This window comes from Telopea speciosissima, chromosome 7 (assembly GCF_018873765.1).
Source record: "Telopea speciosissima isolate NSW1024214 ecotype Mountain lineage chromosome 7, Tspe_v1, whole genome shotgun sequence".
Lineage (NCBI taxonomy): Eukaryota > Viridiplantae > Streptophyta > Magnoliopsida > Proteales > Proteaceae > Telopea > Telopea speciosissima.
In genome coordinates this window covers 24,496,131-24,517,190 of record NC_057922.1, presented here as the reverse complement: position 1 = coordinate 24,517,190, position 21,060 = coordinate 24,496,131, and the positions used below count along the sequence as shown (strand labels likewise).

The 21,060-nt window shown below is 37.8% G+C and overlaps 1 protein-coding gene across 2 annotated transcripts in view; it reads left to right on the top strand.

Annotated features, from left to right (window-relative positions):
- LOC122667619 (ubiquinone biosynthesis monooxygenase COQ6, mitochondrial) overlaps positions 1-21,060 on the top strand; it is a 47,799-nt gene that overhangs the window by 7,070 nt on the left and 19,669 nt on the right. Inside the window, exons 3-7 of one of the 2 annotated variants that reach the window (XM_043863969.1) lie at positions 2,885-2,981; positions 9,378-9,521; positions 11,636-11,694; positions 14,451-14,518; positions 14,596-14,647. In XM_043863969.1, the coding sequence (XP_043719904.1) occupies positions 2,885-2,981; positions 9,378-9,521; positions 11,636-11,694; positions 14,451-14,518; positions 14,596-14,647 (420 nt within the window). The remainder of the gene's footprint in view (positions 1-2,884; positions 2,982-9,377; positions 9,522-11,635; positions 11,695-14,450; positions 14,519-14,595; positions 14,648-21,060) is intronic. The other variant, XM_043863970.1, reaches the window with a different exon arrangement.

Here is a 21,060-nt window from a genome sequence, read left to right as displayed (position 1 = left end):
ACTTATATAGTGGATGCATAAATTACCTTTCCCATCGATCTTGGACTATCTGGATGTAGCTCTTACCATCACGTGGTATTGCCGCTGCCATGTGGTCCTTCATCATCTCCATTGCCACATACAAGGGTGGTAGGGTAGGCTTCTTCTCGGAGTCAACCATCCTCAACACCTTCACCATAGGCTGAAGTAATGTGACGACCTTCTTTAGGTCGTGCTAGAATAGCTCACTAGATATGGTCGACTAGGCAGCTCTACAACCTGGAGAACCCGCCTCCCTCCAACCAAACCACTCCTCTAAGGCAAACATAAATCTGAGTCCTATCTTTTTTGCCTCAAAGCTCTTTAGGGAAATGTAGTTTGTGGTAAATCTAGTGATGCCCGGCCTTAACAAATCCCCACCACACTTAGTCCTTAGTAGCTATAGGGCATATCCATGATTGTACACAAATGTGGTCACTTGTATTGCCTCTCGACTACACTCTGTACCAATGTCTTCTTCTCCATATCCTTCGACATAAGGTCAATGCAGTGGGTTGCACAAGGGTCCAAAATAGGTGGTATCTACTATTATACATCAAATTATCCCTGCCCGCTTGATGTTACTACCTATATCTGTCGCCACTTGGACAACGTTCTCTATCCCCACCTCCTGGACCACCTTCTTCAACAAGTTGTATATATATTTTCTATCCTTCTTTTCCTTGGATGCATCAACAGATTTGAGGAATACAGTCCTTTCATCCCAATAGACCATGAAGTTGATGATGGACTGTCTAGTACGTCCAGTCCAACCATCACACATCACAGTGACCCCATAATCTAGCCATAGACCCTTGAGGGTCTCAATGTACTCCTGTAACAGCTTCCTTTGCTGGGGCAGATACACATTCATCAACTCATTAGCTGTGGGCCCCTTCACCCCTCCCCAATGCTCCTTACAATGTCTAACATGTTCTGATGGTAGGGCCCCTTAGTGGCATGTGTTGGGATATTATGGTAAAAGAACGCCCTTGACACTGCATCTCTCACCTTACCCTTCTATTCACCCCACACCTCCTTCAGCTTTTATTGTCTTCTCTTTGGTTTGAAAATTGCAGGATCTTGCTCAAGTATGTCAATAGCATCATCATTAGTGTCCCTTGGAGGGTGGGGGTGGAGGTGGGTCTGCCCTGACACTCTATGATCTCCTAAATGGTAATTCCAACTGCTTCTATTTCTTCCTACCTTGTCTAGAATCACTAGGGTCAGCCTCCTTGCAGCTGTTCTAGAGGAAGTAGCTCCTCCTTTGAACTCCCTGCCTCTCTCCTGCTCCTGCATATGTGTGACACAGCTTGCTTTGGTCACTCGCCGCATCTGTCTAGTCTCCATCTCTGTCTCCACATTGGCAGGCACAAAGTCCACTTCAAAATAATAATCAGAGTTTTGAGTCCTCTCCTGTCTCTGTTTGTCTCTCCAGTATTGCCTTGTCAAACTCTTCCCTTTTCCTCCTCTTGTCTAACTTCCTCTTTATCCCTCCCTTCATGAGGGTAGCCATGGTTTCTGCACCTGACAAGCTGGCCAAATGCCCCTTCAGTCTAGTGGCTCCACCTCCCAGAATTTTTTTCCCACAATAATTGCACTTGGATTTCTTCTTGTCATTCCCAATAGGTACTCCATGCCTCCATGTTATGTCACCCCCATCTCTTTCCTGAGAAGCCATGATGTGCTCTCCTTCCACTGTAGTAACAAAAAGTCACATCATTAATTTTTCTACATCAATTAAAAATCCTATGACAACAAGAAATCTATTTCCTAATTTCTAACTAAGTCTTATATTTTTCCTTGCTTAAAACCAAGTTTTATAATAATAACGTAATTAAGCAATATGTAAGTATGGAACAACACATAAAGCATCATTTTGAGTTGAAACGATAACCACAATAATTTTATAGAAGTCCACTCTTTTTCAAATCAAAACAGAATATTTTCCATATTTTTTAAATTTTCTTTGAATTTTTAAATATATTTTCTTATTGTCGATAATTATTTTTTCGCAGAAAAAAAAGAGACATCATGAGGCTGTAGATCGGCCAATGGTGACCAACATATATAAAATTGGGTTCCTCCAACCACTAAGTATTAACTTAAAAAAATAATAATTTGTTGCAAGAATTTTTTTTTTAATAATTTAAAAACAGAAAATTAAATCTGAATCCGTGAAGTTGTAGATCGGCTAATGTTATCCACAGAAAAAATTGAAGCCTAATCACTGCATTTTACTCTATTTTTTGCAAAATAATTATTTTAGGGAAAAAGGGTATTACCTCAAACTGTGAATCTTCACACAATCTCCCTCAAATCCGCCATATGTTAGCTGTAGATGACTTATACAGGCTTCCAACGAATTGTTCCACCAAGAGTTGCAAGAGGAATGGCCAAAATCAAGCAAAAAATCAAGTTTGGAGTCCAAATACAGGTTTTAGTCGAAACCTGATGAGTTGAGTTCAAAATGGGTCAAAACAGTTCCCATTTCGAACGGTATTTAACTTAAGTGAATGTAACGTTTTGGTGAAACGAAACAAAATTGCCGAAATGCGTCGAAATTTCAACTGAAACATGAGTTTTGGTTGCAATTTGTTATACCTAGTGAGTCACATACCGTTTCGTTTCAAGCTGAGTCGAAACCGAAAAATTTTGGTATATTTTGACTGACTACTCACCATGATTTTTTGTGTTGGTTTCTGGCTTTAAAGTCGGGGATTTGTTATCCATTTACACTTTTGAGATCGCTATAGCAGTATAAGTGGTTACTTTACTATGAAAATGGTTGTATCTCAATTCTCAAAGACTTCCATTATGTCGCTTGGAGTGCATTGTTGGACTGACTTTTTTCTTCAACTTATAGGAGGAGCATAAGCTTGGTATGACAACTAATATGGATGAATATGATGTTGCTATTGTTGGAGGAGGCATGGTTGGCATGGCTCTTGCTTGTGCTTTGTGTGAGTAGTGTCGCTTGCTTTATAGATTTCAAGTACTGTTCGTATTTACTCTGTACTGTCAATTCTGCAAATCTGAGGTTAATACTTGTAAGCTGAAACATATTGAATGGCTAGATTTCCCTTTTAGTTTCAGAAACTTTATTATGAACCGGTATTTCCTATTCGTAAGTGTACTGTTAAGTGTTAACTATGCCAATTTCTTCCTGGTGATTATGGTTGGGGATTATCATCTTGTTCGAGGTGTCTGAGGGTTTATCTCGCCGGCCTTCTCTGCCGGTGTTGTATTCTGTTCTCCTTACTGTACCTTGTCATTTGTTTTTAAAATCTGTTTAGGATGGAGGGCCATATGTTGCTGTTATACACTGTCTGATCTTTTTATTTAATAGATTTTGTTATTCATTAAAAAAAAAGAAGTGCAGCAGACTTTATCATAATATGCTACTACAGAAAATATGGGAAGAAAGTACAAGTAACTGTGTTTGTGTAAGACTAAATAGTCTAATTTCTTTAGTAACACACAATTATTTATATCATATGGAGCTGTCTTAGAATGATATATACTCATTGAATCCTATTTTGTGGGGTTCTCTGAGTTTTAAATGTTTGTGGGTGTGATGGATTTGACTGGTGGATCCATATCCATGTAAAAGCAGTCAACTACTCCATCAGAACTCCCCCCTTAACTATTTTCTAACATATTGTTAAATCTAGAGTTCCACTGGATTGAGATAGTCTTTGATGCACTGCAAGATCTGGCATATTGGATGCTGGGAGATAATCTCCTGGTGTCAACATCCATTGAAGAGACCCAACTATGAGTGCTTTAGAATCTTGCTCAACCTCCAATGAGGGGTATTGAATGATGTGAGCTGATCTAAGCCAATATGAGAGCACATAGTCCTGTAGTACTCTGATCTGCTAAACCAGTTGGACCTGAATATGTGATGATTTTTTATTTTTTTTTTAAAATTTCTTGGTCCCTAAATGATCCAACTATGCTATCTGGTCCCAGACTTCTTAGGGAGCCTCTTACTAGTTGAGCTTGATGGCATTAGCTCTAGGGGGTGTTGGACGAGGCCGCACTGAAAGGGATAAGGGGTCTTATTTTATCTCATTCAAACCTTTAACTCAAATGAATGAGATACCTCTGCAAACATCCTATGTTATCCCATCTTCCTGCTCTAACCTTGATGAGATCAAACACATGCATTGGGAATCTGATGCAGTTAGGGTTGTCCAATTGGGCCTTATGATATTTTGTCTTAGCCCATGGTTGGGTTCTATGGGCCTTGGATTTGTTATTTTTGAGTTTTTTTTTTTTTTTTAATTGTAAGGACCTCTTTTATAAGCTTAAAAGTTAGGATTTAAAAGGGTATACAGAATAAGTAATGGATAAGATTATGTGGGGGTGCTGGGGTCTATTAGCCATAGTTCAAAAACTTGTCTTGACTCTTGACTCGGTGTATTGACCAGTTCAAGACCATAGTTATCAAGGCAGGAAGGCGACCATGGCGTTTTAGAGGGGCAAAAATCAAGGCGACACCGCCATGGCGGCAAGGCGCCCGCCTAGGCGCTCAAGGCGTCCAAAGCGACCAAGGTGCCTGGATGCCATGGCGTCGCCTTGATAACTATGGTTGAGACGACCGAGATCTCGGCGAGTTTGTGCATTTTTTTTTGGTTTCGGTATGATGTTTCGGTGGACAAAGGCCCAGTTGGCTCCAAACTTTAAGGGAAGCTTGTTTTAGGCTTAATAAACATATTGAAATCTTCAAATGGTAAACAAAACGCCCAATTTGGTGTTTTAGATTTGCACCCTTAGTTGGTAGTAAACGTCGAACCCTTAATGTAAAATTGTCTATTCTACATATTGTTTGAGTAATATGAGACATAATTGGCAAGTAAAACAAGTAAATTATGCAATAACGAATGAACACACATAATATTGAATAAGTATTTAAAAAATAGTTAAAGACTTAAAGTTTCTACTACAAACTCCTCCATGTGAAGTGTTCACAATGCATATTACATAGACACCCAACAGTAAACAATACATTAGTCATACACTTCCTACTTCACTAGTCCTCCATGTCCCAACTCCCAACAAAATAAGCAATCTCTTTGTAGGATGTGGTAACCCCCCAGTAGTGTATCCGAGTTGTATTGAGTGATGATGTGGCCAAAAAGTCGAGAAACAAGGTTTTCTTCCTTCTTTGTCGAGTTACTTTGAAATTTCGAAGTGTGATCTCGAGTTGGTAGTTTTTTAAGACTTTTAAAAGTAATAAAAGACTACCTAGTTTGGAAATCGACCTGTATGGCTGAGCTCTCTTCTTCCCCACCCCACGGTTTGCACCTCTTCTTTTCTTCCTGCTCTCTCTCTCCTATGGTCAGTTTTCCCCTTTTACGTCCTATTTCTTCTCCACTTTAATGGGACAACTCTATGGAATTAATTTTTTTCTTTCCTCATCCCCATCGTAGGCTACTCCTAGATCGTAAAACTTAGGCTATGACATCCCTAATTTATCACCTCCATGACACCCATCGACCACTTTTTTCCTCTCCTCCATTCCACCCATTAAATTCAAACATGGAAACTAATCTTGATTTCGCCAACTTCCAAGTTGAGTTGGCCAGATACTTGAAAAAATGCATGGTTTCGACTAAGATGTTGGTAATTTAGCAAGTTTTGACACTTATACCCATCAAAACTTGAGGAAACCTAGCCCGAAACCCGGACAGATACTTATTTATGCCAAAAACTAGGACATACACTTATTTATGCCAAAAACTAGGACAGACACTCATAAATAAGCAAATACCCCCCTATTTGAATCCAATAAAAATAGTTAAAAAATAAAATTCCAAAAGGATAAAAAGTCAACTCCCTAGTTCAAGGACAAAAACTGGATTTTCGACTGTAGGTGAAATTTTCAACCTTCTAATGTTGGGGGTTTTCTCAAATCTAAAACTTTCATAAATCTTAACATGTTAAAACATTGCTAAAAACCAAAAGTGTGGTAAAATATTTATTTGTTTTGATATCTAAAAAATATTTTCATTTAGAGCCATTTTGACAGCATTCACGCATACCAAATTAACTTTGACTGGCACATAAGTCCTTAAATATATATGAGATTTAAGCAGTCTTGGATTGACCATATTCTGGGCCTCAAAACCCGAGTTTTAGAACCTTGAACTCAAATACTTGTCAATTTTAAAAGGGTGTACCTAGTGCACGAGGCTCCCGCCATTGCGGGGTCTGGGGAGGGTCATAATGTATGTAGCCTTACCCCTGCTTTCATAGTGAGGCTGTTTCCAGACTTGAACCCATGACCACTTGGTGACAATGGAGCAACCTTACCGTTGCACCAAGGCCCGCCCTCTAAATACTTGTCAATTTTATAACATTTAAATTCTGGATTTAGTTGTTTGGATCTTGTAGCCTCCATCTTCAATTCTGACCAGTGGATCTATGATCAGATCTTACCCACATCTAGCCGCCAGATCGGTATCCCTTCCATTCATTAGTGGGCCCTTTACTCGTCGGCTGATCAATCTGCATTAGAATAATACAGGCTCCAGAACAATCTATGCATGATGTTAACTGCAGTAATTCCAGAAATGGTGGGACTGTCTCATACATGTCTCCTTCGGGAATGTTTTATTTTGTTTATTTGTTATGAAGGTGTTTGACTGATATTATGAACATGGACTATGCCTTCTGAGTGAGTAGTTTCCAGCTCCTAAAAATGTTAAATGGTGCTGCGAGTTATGTAGACATAGAAATTCATATGGCTGCCATAGAGTATGGATTGTTACTGATTTCTAAAGATGAGACCTCAAAAATGCTTAACTGTGCCAATACTGATGCTCCAAGGGGAAAAAATTCCAAACTCACATGCTGATGCAGTTGCGTTAGCATGGTTGGACCGGAACGACCCACTTTGGAGACCCACGCAACTGGCCCAACCTGATTTTTTTTTTAATCAAAAGGAGGCTGGTAGATTTCATAGAAGTAATCTTTATTTTTTATTTTATTTTCTTATGGTGGGTAGATTACGTAGGAGTTATTTGGTAATTTCCTTATTTGAGTTTATTTCCTAGATGAATAGGTTTGCATATTGAATTGGGTTTCTTTTATTTATATGTAATGTAAGCATACAATGATACAATAGAGTAGTTGATTGGAATAGAATGAATAGCTGTTGGCTTGCAGTGAGCTACCGTGGCGTGGGTCTGTTGGCTGATTATATCCTTCCCTTTCTCTTTCTCATTTCTTCTCTCTTCTCCTTCTCCATCAGGTATGATTATCCTTCCCCTTCTTCTTTCATAGTTTTTTTTTCTTCCTTGCTGTTATTCTATTTCATCTCATTCCTTGGTTCTTCCTCATTATTGTTAAGCTTGCTATTTATTTTTTTTCTAATTTTTCTGTGGTTGCGGTATTGAGGTTTTATATCGAGGACTTGTTCTTCTTGATGCCTTTTTTCCCCCTACTTGCTGTTCTGGGCAGAGAGTCTTCAATCTGGGAGGATTTGACCCTTAGGAGTTCAGGCCCAAACCTCTTTCCTGTTGTGAGATTGAACCAGAGCTTGTTGCTGGTTCTGCTCTGCAGGCCACCGCCAAGCTCTGTTGCAGGTCCCCCGATTAGCTTCCTAACTTGTTGGTCCGGGTAGATACCATCTGGAGTCTATAGAGCCTTGGTTGGCGACTCCTCTCCTGAAATTTCAAGCCCATCGAAGGATCTTAGATTGAGTTATCACTCCTGTGATTTGCTGGACTTCTACCTCCTGTTTCACGTCTGGAGGTAGAAGATAACACCTCTGTCCCCCCTGTTCGATATACTAAAACCTTGCTTTTGGACCTTTTGGTTTCCAATAACACCCCTCCCTTTTGCTTTTATTCTTATATCTCCCTTTAATTTTGTTGAGATAGGCTAGTTACCCGATTGGGGGAACTAGTCCTAGTTGTGTTAGGATTGCAGTCCTAGTTGTGTTTGTGTTAGGATTGCACTCCTAGTTGTGTTAGGATTACTCTTTTTCTTTCTTTTATTTTTTATTTTCCACTGTTTTATTGTATTTTCCTCCTCAGCCGAGTGCTACTCTGGGATTCCTAGTTGTACTAGGAATTCCTAGTAGGATTAGGACTGAGGAGTTTTACTTCAATTACATGTACTTCAGATTACTATAAATAAAGGGCCTGGGTGATCGATTCTGATCACTCAAGCATTCATATTCAGAGCTGTCTACAAATTTGTTTCATTCCAAGTGTACCCCTAAGCTTTATTTACTAATCACCATTGTATCCCTCCCCTATTTAACAACCAAGGACCCTTACCAATCTGCTTGATTACAGTACTGTCACTGCTTGCTTATAATTGGGTTCTATTTATTCAGTTGGGCCCATAAGTGAAAACTGGGTTTTTGGAACCCCGGATCGCACCACATGCATATTTAAAAAGTCGAAGATGTTTTAGTAAAGGGGAGATCAAATAGTCTGATGATTATGTCATCTTTTACTGTTTTTGTTTCTGGTAAATATTTTCATTTCATGTGTAGTAGAGATGAGGATGTTAAGATGGATGTACGGAAAAACTAGGAAGGATAAAGTAAGGAATGAATGTATTAGAGCTGACTTGGGAGTTGCCCCGATCAATTACAAGCTCCGAGAGAGTCGTTTGAGGTGTTATGGTCAAGTTCAACGGAGGCCTAGAGACGGTCCAATAAGGAGAAGTGATATGATTCCAATTGAAATTCCGATTGAAGGAGCTAAAAGAGCTAGGGGCAATCCTAAAACGACCATAGGAGAAGTTGTGAGGAAGGACATGCATAGTCTAGGTCTTGTATCAAGTATGACCTCGGACAGAGCCTATTGGAGGGCTAGGATCCAAGTGCCTCTTTCCTCTTACTTTCATCTTTAATTTTCCATCTTTCATTTGTCATTTTCCATTTTTTATTTCTCATTTCATTTCCGATCCCTCTTTTTCCAACTTTTATTCCCTCCGCCCTTTTTTTTCCTGTTTAGACCTCAGTTTTACTTACTTTGTTTTGTATGGATCCATGTAGATAACCCCATTAAGTTGGGATAAGGCTTAGTTTGTTGTTGAACTTGCTTTAGCCTCTGTTTCTTGTAAAAAACCATGTAAAAGGAAAAATTTCAGGTAAAACTCCTAGTTTTTTGTATGATTTTACCTGGGATTTTCCTTTCACATGATTTTTACCTGGAAATAAATGGGGCCTTTATGTAAAATTTACTTGAAAATTTTCTTTTCATATGGTTATTAGTTATTACCTGGAAACGAACTGGGCCTTATTCTATTTACATGTTTGTATTTTAATGCCCATTATTTGGCAGTTTCTGTACAAGATGGCTAATGTTTCCTTTCACACTGTGTGTTTGCAGCAAACATGCCATTGACAAAGCACTTGAATATTGCCATTATTGATAGCAATCCTGCCTTGGGAAGGAGAGATTGCATAAAGAAAGATGACCTCCCTGATGCAAGAGTCAGCACTGTCACTCCTGCAACAATTTCCTTTTTCAAAGGTACCGGTGTTAATCTGTCACTTTTCTATTTGTTCCTTAGAAAACTAATTTCTATTTTCAACATGTACTGTAGTCTAACCAACATAAGGAATGGTTGACATTAGCAGAACTTATGACTCCAATTCTAAATTCACTGTGCTGTGAACATCGTAACTTAGTATAGATATTTCAACATGTATAATATAGCGATTTGTTGTTGCTGGGTATCTTCTGGATGTTTTCTTGTCCTGTTACTTTTTTTCTAAGGGTTCATTTTGGGTTGCTTTTATTGTTGCGTGTTTATTGGTCATTGTAAATTTTGGTCCTTTGGTTTCTATGTTCCATCAGGGTCAAAACTGATGCATTACAGTAATACCTTCCCCCCCCACTGCCTTCTTTTTGCTTTATTTGGCTATCATAGGCTCATGTTTTAGCCTTTGGCAGGTCTCTATATTTTTCTCCCCCATTATAACAATTTATTCTAGGATCTATACAAAACATAGTTTTCAAGGCGGTGCCTAGGTGTCCAAGCAAATTTTCTGGGGTCTAGGCGACTGTCGCCTTAGTGGTATCAAACGCCTCAGTGGTATCGAACCAGGTTTGGCCCTTATTTAAGCCAAATATCATTTAAGGAAATGTTTTTACTTAAGATATCATTTATAAATAAGCAAATACCCTCTATTTGAATCCAATAAATTTAGTTAAAAAATCAAAATCCAAATGGATAAAAAGTCAATCACCAAGTTCAAGAACAAAAACTGGATTTCGGCAGTAAGTGAAATTTTCAACTTTCTAATGTTGGGTTTTTTCTCAAATCTAAAAATTACATAAATCTTAATATGGTAAAACATTGCTAAAAACCAAAAGTGCGGTAATATATTAATTTGTTTTGATATCTAAAATAATATTTTCATTCAAAGTGATTTTGACAGTATTCGCGCACACCAAATAAGGTTTGACCGGAACATAGTTCCTTAAATATAAATTAGATTTAAGCAATCTTGGATTTGTTGGAAAGCTGGTTTTATGCTCTACCTAATACAAAAAGTCTCATGTAAAAATAAAATCATTTGACTAATCAAACTTCTTATTGAACAAGAACATTTCTCTAAATCGAGAGTAGTTTAATTGCTTATAGATACGATCATATTTTCTAAGAACAATATAAACCAAATGTGAGACTAGGTATACCGGGACAATGACCAATTCCAAGAACAGTATAAACCAAATGTATGTTTCGATTGTTTCAAAGTTCAAACTTCAAATAGCTTGCTTCTTCAATTCTGCTGTCTTCTAGTTCTATGTTGTTATTTGATGACTTGATATGGCGTAATATTGATTTTTGATGACTTCATGTAACTTAATGTTGATTTATGATGACTTGATGTGGCTTAATGTTGATTTTTGATGATATAAGGTATATATTGTAGCATATTAAATAATGTTAGAAAGAGGGAAAATAATAAATAACACTGGAGCTCCTTGGTTGCCTAGGCCGCAGGCGCCTTGTCGCCTAAGCGCTTAGGCACCCCTCCACAGCCTTGGGTCGCCTTGCCACCTTGACAACTATGGACATGGGGACAGCTTGAGCAATATTACAAACTATGAACCGTTTATTTTTTAATAATATTTAGTTAATTGTTAACGTTGGGTGCTTGTCCAAGGAATGGTTATGTAAACAATCCACGAAATTCAAGATGGAAAAATAGACCCAGATTTGAAGGATCTGGACATATTCACACCCCAACTATGGCATTTTCTGGCCAAGGGGTACTTTAGATAAAATAAAGAGCCCAGGTATCACAAGTCGATGGTAAATGCCAATGGTTCCTCCACTCCTAGTTATATAGGGTACTACGACTTTTGCTTTTGCAGAAATGTTCAAGGGAGGAGATTGCCCTCTGCCTTATGGACATCATATGTGTGCATGGTTATTGGGTTTGAATCCCAGATGTTAATAGTTTATACTTTTGCTAATATAGTTCGTCTTTCATTGATAGGTACAGTCTTCTTGTTTATTATGCCATGAAAACTTTGTAATGTGGCTGTAAGTTTAAAAGAAGAAAGATATTAAAAAGGCTTCTTATTTTTGTATTTGTCTGCACTCTGCAAATTACTGTTGTTCTTCTTCGCAGATGTTGGTGCTTGGGAATATGTTCAGCAACATCGACATGCATATTTTGATAAGATGCAGGTGCTTCTTTGGTGCTTATTATTTTGGGATATTCCTATACATTTCTGATCTTTAGTTTCTGCTGTTGAGTACTCCAATTGACTTCTCTGAGTTGATGAGTGAAATTCATGACTAAAATATTGGTCTTTCAACATTGTTACATGCAATGTTAAATGGGTACACTTGATTGAGGGTGGTTCTGGATGCCAATTGATTCATGAATGCCAATACTTAACTCTCTTTTTTTTTAGGGGGGGGGGGGGTTGTTGCGGTCAGGATTTAAAGTATCGGTCTGTATCATACTGTATCAGCCGGTACCGGTACGATACAGACCAATACGTCTCTCTTTTTTTGTTTAAAAAAATATATTGTATCGACTTGTATCGTCTGAGACGGGCCGACACGATATGATCGATACTTATTGATACCATCGATATGATTGATAAATGGATTCATGGGTGCATTAATACGCATTGATATGTATCGGCCAATACTGCTTGATACATCTTTATGCATACTGATGCCATCGATACGGTCGATACATTCCATAAAAAAGCCCTTTTTCACTCACAGACTCGATACAACTGCTGTTCTGGCGGAAAAATGAAGGAAAACTCTCAACCGAGAGTCTAAAAATCTTGCATTTTATCTTGGTTTTTCACACTTTTGGACTCAAAAACAAATCAAGTAGTGCTACAACATCGTCCTTTGTCTCATTCAACACTCTTCATGGCTATAGACTATTACAACATGTAAGAAACCTTTTATAACGATTTCAATTTAATGCACTTGTCTGGTTATACATTATTCTCCATTTTAGTGTTTTTGCATGGTACTTGTTATAAGTTGCTTATTTATATTGTTTTTTGTTCTAAAAGTGTATTTTCACATGTATCTTGACCATTTCCATGTGTATCTGTAGCGTTTGATACGTATCTCGATACGATACGTCTCTTAAAATCACCCGACTGATACGATACACGATACTTTAAACCTTGGGTGCGGTAACTAAACAATGGAAGGCACTAGCATTGATTGAAATATGCAAATGTGATTTTACTTAGAAATGTGGATCCATGTGATGGAGGGTAATGCACCATCCATAAAGGCCCCACCAATTGGACATGCAATCTACTGAAGTGGTGATGGATCCCTCATAAAGTATTATGTCATAATATATAAGATGGTACCTGTACAACCTACCTACAAGCCTAGGCAACCAAAAGTTGAGACACACACGGGAGACTTTCCATTCAATTGGATAATTGGATGGTGGGGCTGTTTTCTGAATGCTTTTTGGGCATATATTTCCTTGATGAATGTGGAGAAAGCCTTCCTCACACAGCCCACCTTTTTTGCCACTTGACATGGTCAGATGGGGCCCAAAATTTGTGGACGGGTAGAGCCCTAGGACCCTGCTCACGTGTCAAGTTTCAGCCCAATGGGACTTTGCTAAGTGGCAAAACAGAACTTTGAAAATTCAGGACTATGGGAGAGTGCACAGCATTGTTGGGAATACCACAGGCATGCATCATTGCCATGGGACGGTATGTGGTTAAAATGGAATAAAAAATGTGAGATGTGACCTATCCAAACGTTCTTCTGTCTATCCAGTAATGGAATTGCCATATCATCCTGCCATGTGGCAGAACTGAGACTAACCGTGAAGACAAGCTTGTTTGCACCGACTGTATAACAGCAAAATTGCCTTTTTAAATAATCATCATTTTGGGGTTGAACCCCAGCTTGTGCAATCAAAGGGTGGCTCACCAGTCACCATAGGATGCTCATTTAAATACATCCAACAAATTAGACTTTGTTTGAACTGTAGTTGTCAAGGCAGTTTTTCAGGACCTAGGCGACCGACTGCCTAGTTGTCTAAACCCCTAGGTCCCAAAATCCCTCTCAAAGGGGGGAAAAGAGAAAAAAAAATGGAGGGAAAGAGAAGTTGCAGCAGCACCCTGGAGTTGCAGGGAAAAACAAAAAAGAAGTGGCAGTTACTGTGCTGGTGGTAGAGGAGAAGGAGAGGAAGAGGGAGGCCAAAGGGGGATAGAAGATGGGGTGTACCTGGTAAGTATTGATTTTTTGGCCGCTTCTTTTCGATAGCTAGTTGTTCGCCAATCGCCATTGAAGGGGAGGAAGGAAGAAGACGATCTGCGATTTCCTTTTTAATATATTGTTATTTTTTTACATATTTACAAATAAAGTAGCATATATTTATATATTACATATCAATCCTTTTATATTTGTAAGTAAAGGTATTGAACCTTGTATTTTACACAAAAGACCTTTAAACTTAAAACTAATAGAAAGAGACTTTAATAATTACAGTTTCACACCTGACACTCCATAACCCCCATTTTGTATGTGCACGCCTAGGCACCTGGTCACTGCCTTAGATCACCTTGTCACCGCGACAACTATGGTTTGAAGTTTGAACTAATTATGTACTCTACCAAGCGATCTCTTTGTTGGCACCTGAGTTTTGCACATTTCAGTTAGCTAATTAAGACTGGTGGAATTCAATATATGTTCCCCATCCCTGGTGGAAAGAGCTCTTAATTTTGTGATAGTGGTTTATTTTTTTCTGAAAAGACTCAGGGGATTCTACCATTGAATTCAACTTGACAGAAAGACCCTTAGTAGACTTACATGATATCAGTTTTGATCTTCATCACACAATTGATAATTCAGGGATATTGACTAAAGTTTCCAACATGTCAAGAACCTTTGGTTAAATAATAAAACTAGTCACTTGTCCTTTATTTCTTTTGTAGGTTTGGGATTACACTGGATTAGGATACACCACATACAATGCTAGAGATGTAGGTAAAGAAATACTTGGGTAAGCACTCACTTTAAAGACAATTTTGCTGTTATGAAATTTTACAAACATGTTGACTTATTTGGAACTGCATTCAGGTGTGTGGTGGAGAATAAAGTGCTTCATAGCTCTCTGTTGTCGTGCTTAGAGGTATTTCCTGTACTATTCAGTTATTTATTTTCAGGACATAATTTTTATTTGCTGAAAAATAAAAAATGAAGTAAGTTGTTGCCTTACTTTCTGCTAGAGAAGAATTGGATTTTTTTTTATTGAACTCTTTCATAATCATTTGCTGGATAAATTATTTTGTACACCTTTTTAAAGTTTCCATGGGTTCAATTTGTTGCATTGCCTGTAGTGTTGGATACTTTAATTGTGTTGCACTGTTTGCAGACTGCAGTTCTCTTATCCCTTTGGAAATGGTTCTTATATCATCATTTTGTATTGTCAAAACAAAAATTGTTTGTGATAACTAACAGTATCTTCTTAGGAATTGGAATAGCAAAAATAATGTAATATGTAGAGAGACATGAGAGCAATATATGTTGATATGATGCCTTAACTGTTAGCTGCTCATGCTTGGTCGTGTTTAATTTTTATATCAATCAAATTCTTATTATTTGCTAGTTTTTATGATAAGATCTCCATCTGTAACAATATCCTATTTCTATATCTTGTTTAAAAATACAATGGGTGTTGTCAAGTTAACACAACTAATTGTCGGTAAGAAAATTATTCTTTTTGAATTTGAAATTGTATTGTGTCAGTGTGGGTATAATTCCCATGTTGAAGAGTATGTGTAAGAAAAAAGGGCATTCCCAGTGCACGAGGCTCCCGCCACTGCGGGGTCTAGGGAGGGTCATATTGTACGCAGCCTTACCCCTGCTTTGCCGATAGGCTGTTTCCAGAGACTCGGACCACTTGAAGAGTATGTGTATCTTAGACAAAAACTGTGGGAATATGATCCTCATGTACATGGTAGTTAGCATTCACACTGCACTTAGCATGATGATCATCTAGCTGGTTGCATCTTCTTGGAGTGTGCGAGCACAATTGGAAGGCGAAAAAACTAGCTTAAGTGCAATCCAGATATCAAGTGCCCTTAAAGAGCTGAGACAATATGATAAACAATTCTTCTTGAACTTAAATTACTTGAAATTTCCTACTTCAAGATCCATAGCTCATCTGATGCTCTTGTAAACAATCTTGTTATCCCTTGCAAGGGACTAAAACTCAGAACTCGACCCCAACTCGACCTTGGGAAAAACCGAGATCTCGATGAGATCTTGGTCGAGTTAGTGCATATTTTTTTTCAACTTGAAACCTGGTTTCGGTGGGTTTTGGACCTACTTTGGGTCTGAAACTTGGTACTCAGCCTATTTTAGGCCATTTAAATACAATGATACTATTAGATTTTGCAAAAACAAAGTCCAAATAGGAGTTTCACTTAGTGGGAGACCAGGACAGACACTTATTCCAGAAACCAGGACAGACATAGGACAAACACTTATTTATGCCTAATATCATTTAAGTAAATACAAATTAAGATATTATTCTTAAATATGCAAATACCCCCTATTTGAATCCAATAAAAATAGTTAAAAAATCAAATTCCAAAAGGAAAAAAAGTCAACCCCCCAGTCTAAGAACAAAAAACTAGATTTTCGGTGGTAGGTGCAATTTTAACTTTCTAATGCTAGGGTTTTTCTCAAATTTAAAAATTCCATAAATCTTAATATGGTAAAACATTGCTAAAAACCAAAAGTGCGGTAAAATATTCATTTGTTTTGATGTCCAAAAAAATATTTTCATTCAGAGCGATTTTGACTGCATTCGCGCACATCAAATGAAGTTTGATTTATATTAAGGAGTTATGTACCAGTCAAACTTCATTTGATGTGCGTGAATGCAGTCAAAATCGCTCTGAATGAAAATATTTTTTTGGACATCAAAACAAATGAATGTTTGACAGCACTTTTGGTTTTTAGCAATGTTTTACCATATTAAGATTTATGGAATTTTTAGATTTGAGAAAAACCTCAGCATTAGAAAGTTAATATTGCACCTACCGTCGAAAATCCAGTTTTTGTTCTTGGACTGGGGGGTTGACTTTTTTTTCCTTTTGGAATTTGATTTTTTAACTATTTTTATTGAATTCAAATACGGGGGTATTTGCTTATTTACGAATAATATCTTAAGTAAATGAAATACAAAAACATTTAATTAAATGATATTAGGCATAAATAAGTGTCTGTCCTAGTTTCTAGCATAAATAAGTGTCTGTATATAGAGATGCAGGCATAAATAAGTGTCTGTCCTGGTTTTTGGCATAAATAAGTGTCTGTATATAGAGATGTAAACGGATATTCGAAAATCCGTATTCGATCCGCATTCATATCCGTTTAGGAGAATCCGAATCCGTCCGAAACTAATCGGATACGAATATGATAATCCCCATATCCGACCGATTATTATCCGATTCGTTTAGCAATCCGACGGTAATAATATATCTTTGTGTCCATCTATCCTTTTAAGTTACCTTATAAGTTACCTTATTGGATTTTGTTATCTTATTTTTATAATTTTATAAGTTAAGATAATGTGATTCTTTTTCTACATTTTCTATTGGTTTATATATATTGTTTATGCAATTTGATACATGGAAAAACATATCTATGTGAGAAAATCAAAGACTAAGAAGATTAGAAGAAAAGGTAGTTGTTGAACTCTCAAGTCTCAACCCTAACCCTCATCATAAAAACGGTAAAGATGTCAACGGATAGTTGAAAATTCGTATTCGATCCGCATTCATAACCATTTAGGAGAATCCGTATTCAAAAATACTATCCCAAAACTATCTGAATCCGTTTGAAAACCGATAGGATATTATCCGAATACGTCCGAATATAAACTGACACGAATATGATAATGCCACTATTTGACCGAATTCGATCCGTTTACATCTCTAAGTCTATATACCAAGGTTTGCATAGATAGGTGTCTGTATACCAAGATTTCCCACCGAGGTCTCAAGATCTGGCACTCATATAAAGGAGTTTGGGTCGAGATTCTCGAGATCTCGTCGAGATCTTGCTCGAGTTGTTGCACTTTTTCAACTCGTATGCCATCTCGTCTTGACCTCCCAGAAAATCAAGATCTCACGAGATCTCGCGAGTTCTCGAACTATGATCCCTTAAACTCCAGTGAAATATCCCAAAAATCAGTCTTCTTCAGCCACTGCATCATTCAAAATGAATGCAGTGAACTTTAGGGTGGCAAAATTTTGAGCAGCCTTGTGAAAACCAGATTTGGATAAAAATTTGGTGTCTGAAATCCTGGTTCATTCTTGTCTGAATTTAAACTAGGTTGGGTCCAGGCTTGTCAATTTGGACAAGTCAACTCATTTGTAGCTTTGTCTGAATTTGAAACCACAACTTATGAAGAATAAAAGGTTATCTCATTATATTTTTCAAAGTTAATCTTAGTTGGTGCAAGTTTTGCTATCTAACTATATGGTTTTAAGTTCAAATCTTGATAATAGCATGTTCTCGAATTAATTGTCTTTCAAATTATACTATATGATGAATTTGGGGAATTGAGCTTATTTCTTTGAGACACCAGCCCGCCTTTATTAATAATAGAATGTTGTGAGGTACAAGTACAATAATGCCTTTAGGGCAACACTAATAAACCCTAATGGACAATTCTACCCTTGTACCCATATTACAACACTTCCGCTCAATGTGGTGCATATATGTTAAACGTGCCCAACTTGCTAATGATAGAAATAAAACTCTTAACACTGAGTCCCTTTGTAAATACATCAGCTATCTGTGCATCTGACTGAACAAATGGAACACAAATAACTCCTTGTTCCAGCTTCTCCTTGATGAAGTGATGATCAATCTCGACATGCTTTGTTCGATTGTGCTGGACTGGATTATGTGCAATGTTGATTGCTGATTTACTATCACAGTATAGGCGCATAGACAACTCAACTGGTACACATAGATCTTGAAGTAGACCTTGAAGCCAAAGAAGTTCACATGTGCCATGGCCAATAGTCCGAAATTCAGTGTCTGCACTGGACTGAGCAACTATAGCTTGTTTCTGGCTCCGCCAAGTAACAAGGTTGCACCAACAAAAGTACATTACCCTGAGGTAGATCTTCTATCATCTGGGCAACCGGCCCAATCTGCATCATTAAAGGCCTCAATACACAAATGATTGTGAGAAGAGAAGAAAACACCTTTCTTAGGAGCGGATTTCAAGTATGTCAAAATCCTATATATTGCCTCCAGGTGTGTTGAGTGGGGATTAGTATATTAATCTTCCAGCCAACCTCTGATAGCTACCTTTGTTAACTGGTTCACCATCCTTGTCCTTGAGATGGGAGTTAGGCTCTAAAGGCGTATCTGCTGGTTTACAACCCAACATTCTTGTATTTGACAAGAGATCAAGAGTATACTTCCGTTGAGAGAGAAAGATACCTTGAGCTGAATGTGCAACTTCTATGCTAAGGAAATTTCGCAGGTTACCCAAGTCTTTGATCTCAAACTTTGTTCCCAAGTAATTGATACAGGAAAAGCTTGGACCGGGCCGACCCAACTGGTGTACGACATTGGACCGACCCAAATTCAGTTGAATCGGGTCCAGTTTGAGTGTTTGGATCTAGTAGGATTTTAGGAAGTTTATTTTATTGGGGAAATTATTTTGTAATCTTTTATTTTAAGGTAGTTATTAGACATAGGGAAATTTTCAATTTGAGTTTTATTGGGTTTCTATTTTAGTTAGCCTGGTTTTAGTAAGTAATTAGGAGTCTTTAATTTTGGGTGCCTTTTATTTTTCTTTATATATGATGTAATTCCCAATCATTAGAGATTATGAAGGAATGAATTGAGTGTTTGAAGCCTGCGTGGCTGGTTGCTTCTCCCCCCCCCCCCCTTCTTGGACGCTCCCATCTTCTTCTTCTTCTTCTTCCCCTTTCTTCTGTGTGATTTCTCCTCTCCCCCTCTAGTTTTTTCTTCTACCTCCTTCCATCCTCTTCTCGATTTCTGTCCCCCAATATCTGGTATCAAAGTCGAAGGATCCTATCTTCTTCCTTCCCTTGTGATCTCTCTTCCCCATTCTATTCTTCTTCCTTCCTTTTCTTCCCTATTCCCTCTATCCTGTTACAGTTCTGCGGTACAGTGAGAACAATAGATTCTTCCGCAACACACTGCCATTGCCCACTCCCCACTCCCCTTTGGCCATTGAAACCCAGCCTGTTTCTTTCAGTTCCCCTTAGCAGAACCACCCTTTAGTTCCACCGATTGAAAAAAAAAAAAAATCCCCTCTGTTGTTTCTTTTCTTTATTTATTTTTGTTTTCCTAAACTGCCCTCCCATTTTAATCTAATTCTGATTTTCCTTATTTTCCTTTTATTCCAAGTATACCCCTCTCTCCCACGGTTCCTTTCTTTTATTGCTTCTCCATATTACCCTCACCCCTAAGTGTTGCCTATTTGTGTTCTTTATTTTCCCAGAATTACCCCCATCTTTCTCGCTAATTTCCCTTTCTCCTTTGATTTTATTAGTTTCCAAGTTTACCCTCCCCACACCCATGACTCTTTTCTTGTGTGTTTCTAATTGAACATCCCATATTTACAATTCTGCCATTGATATCATAAATCCCATTGTATTTACAATTGTGCCATGTTTCTTCACCATATTTACGGGAATTGACCAATAGGAGGACTCAGATACATTGCAACCAAATTCTCTTGGTTACAATCCATCACCTATTATGTCCTGTAACGGTGGAAGCACTGCATCAGGTATTTTCTCCTTGTGGATTTGTGGAAAAGATCATGACAAAATTTTGTTAACAGGAATAAAACTAGAGTAAAGCTTGGATGATTAATGATCACCCTAAGCTCCTAATTTATATTAATGAGAATAGAGGACAGAATTACAAGTAAGCAATGTGGGACTAAACCCATTGATGCAGCTCCAAGTAGGACGAAGAAGAAGAAGAAGAAGTCCTGAACTTAGGGCTTAAGTAGGGAGCCATAGGTTAGGTTTATTTGCTAGTATTCTCCTACTTAGTTTAATTTTTATGTTTTTAGATTGAACCGGTTTAGAATTGGTTGTATCCAATTGGTTCAAGTGGTCTAATTTAAGTTATTTAGCTCATTAGTTCTTAACTTAAGTTAGTAGGGATAGCTTAGTCATTTTACTGTTTTAATTAGTTAAGTTAGATTTAAACCTCTCCCTTCCATGATTTTGTGAAGGAGAAGTCTTTAATTTGTATTAGGATTTGGCATTAGCCATATTCTAGATAAGATAAATCGTGGAGGCTCCCCCACAATTGAAAATTTGAAAAAAAGAAGACTGTCTGCTGGCTGCCAATTGCTGCTGCTGCTCTTTGGAGTGTAGCTTTCTGGATCTATCAAGGAAGAAGGACAGGTGGATCTCCTGTGACTCCTTACGCTGTGATGGCTGGGAGGCACTCTCTTTGAAGGTGGCTCTATCCTTCATCCCTTATTCAGACTTGCTGCCAGTGGGGTTCTGCTGTAAGTTTGGA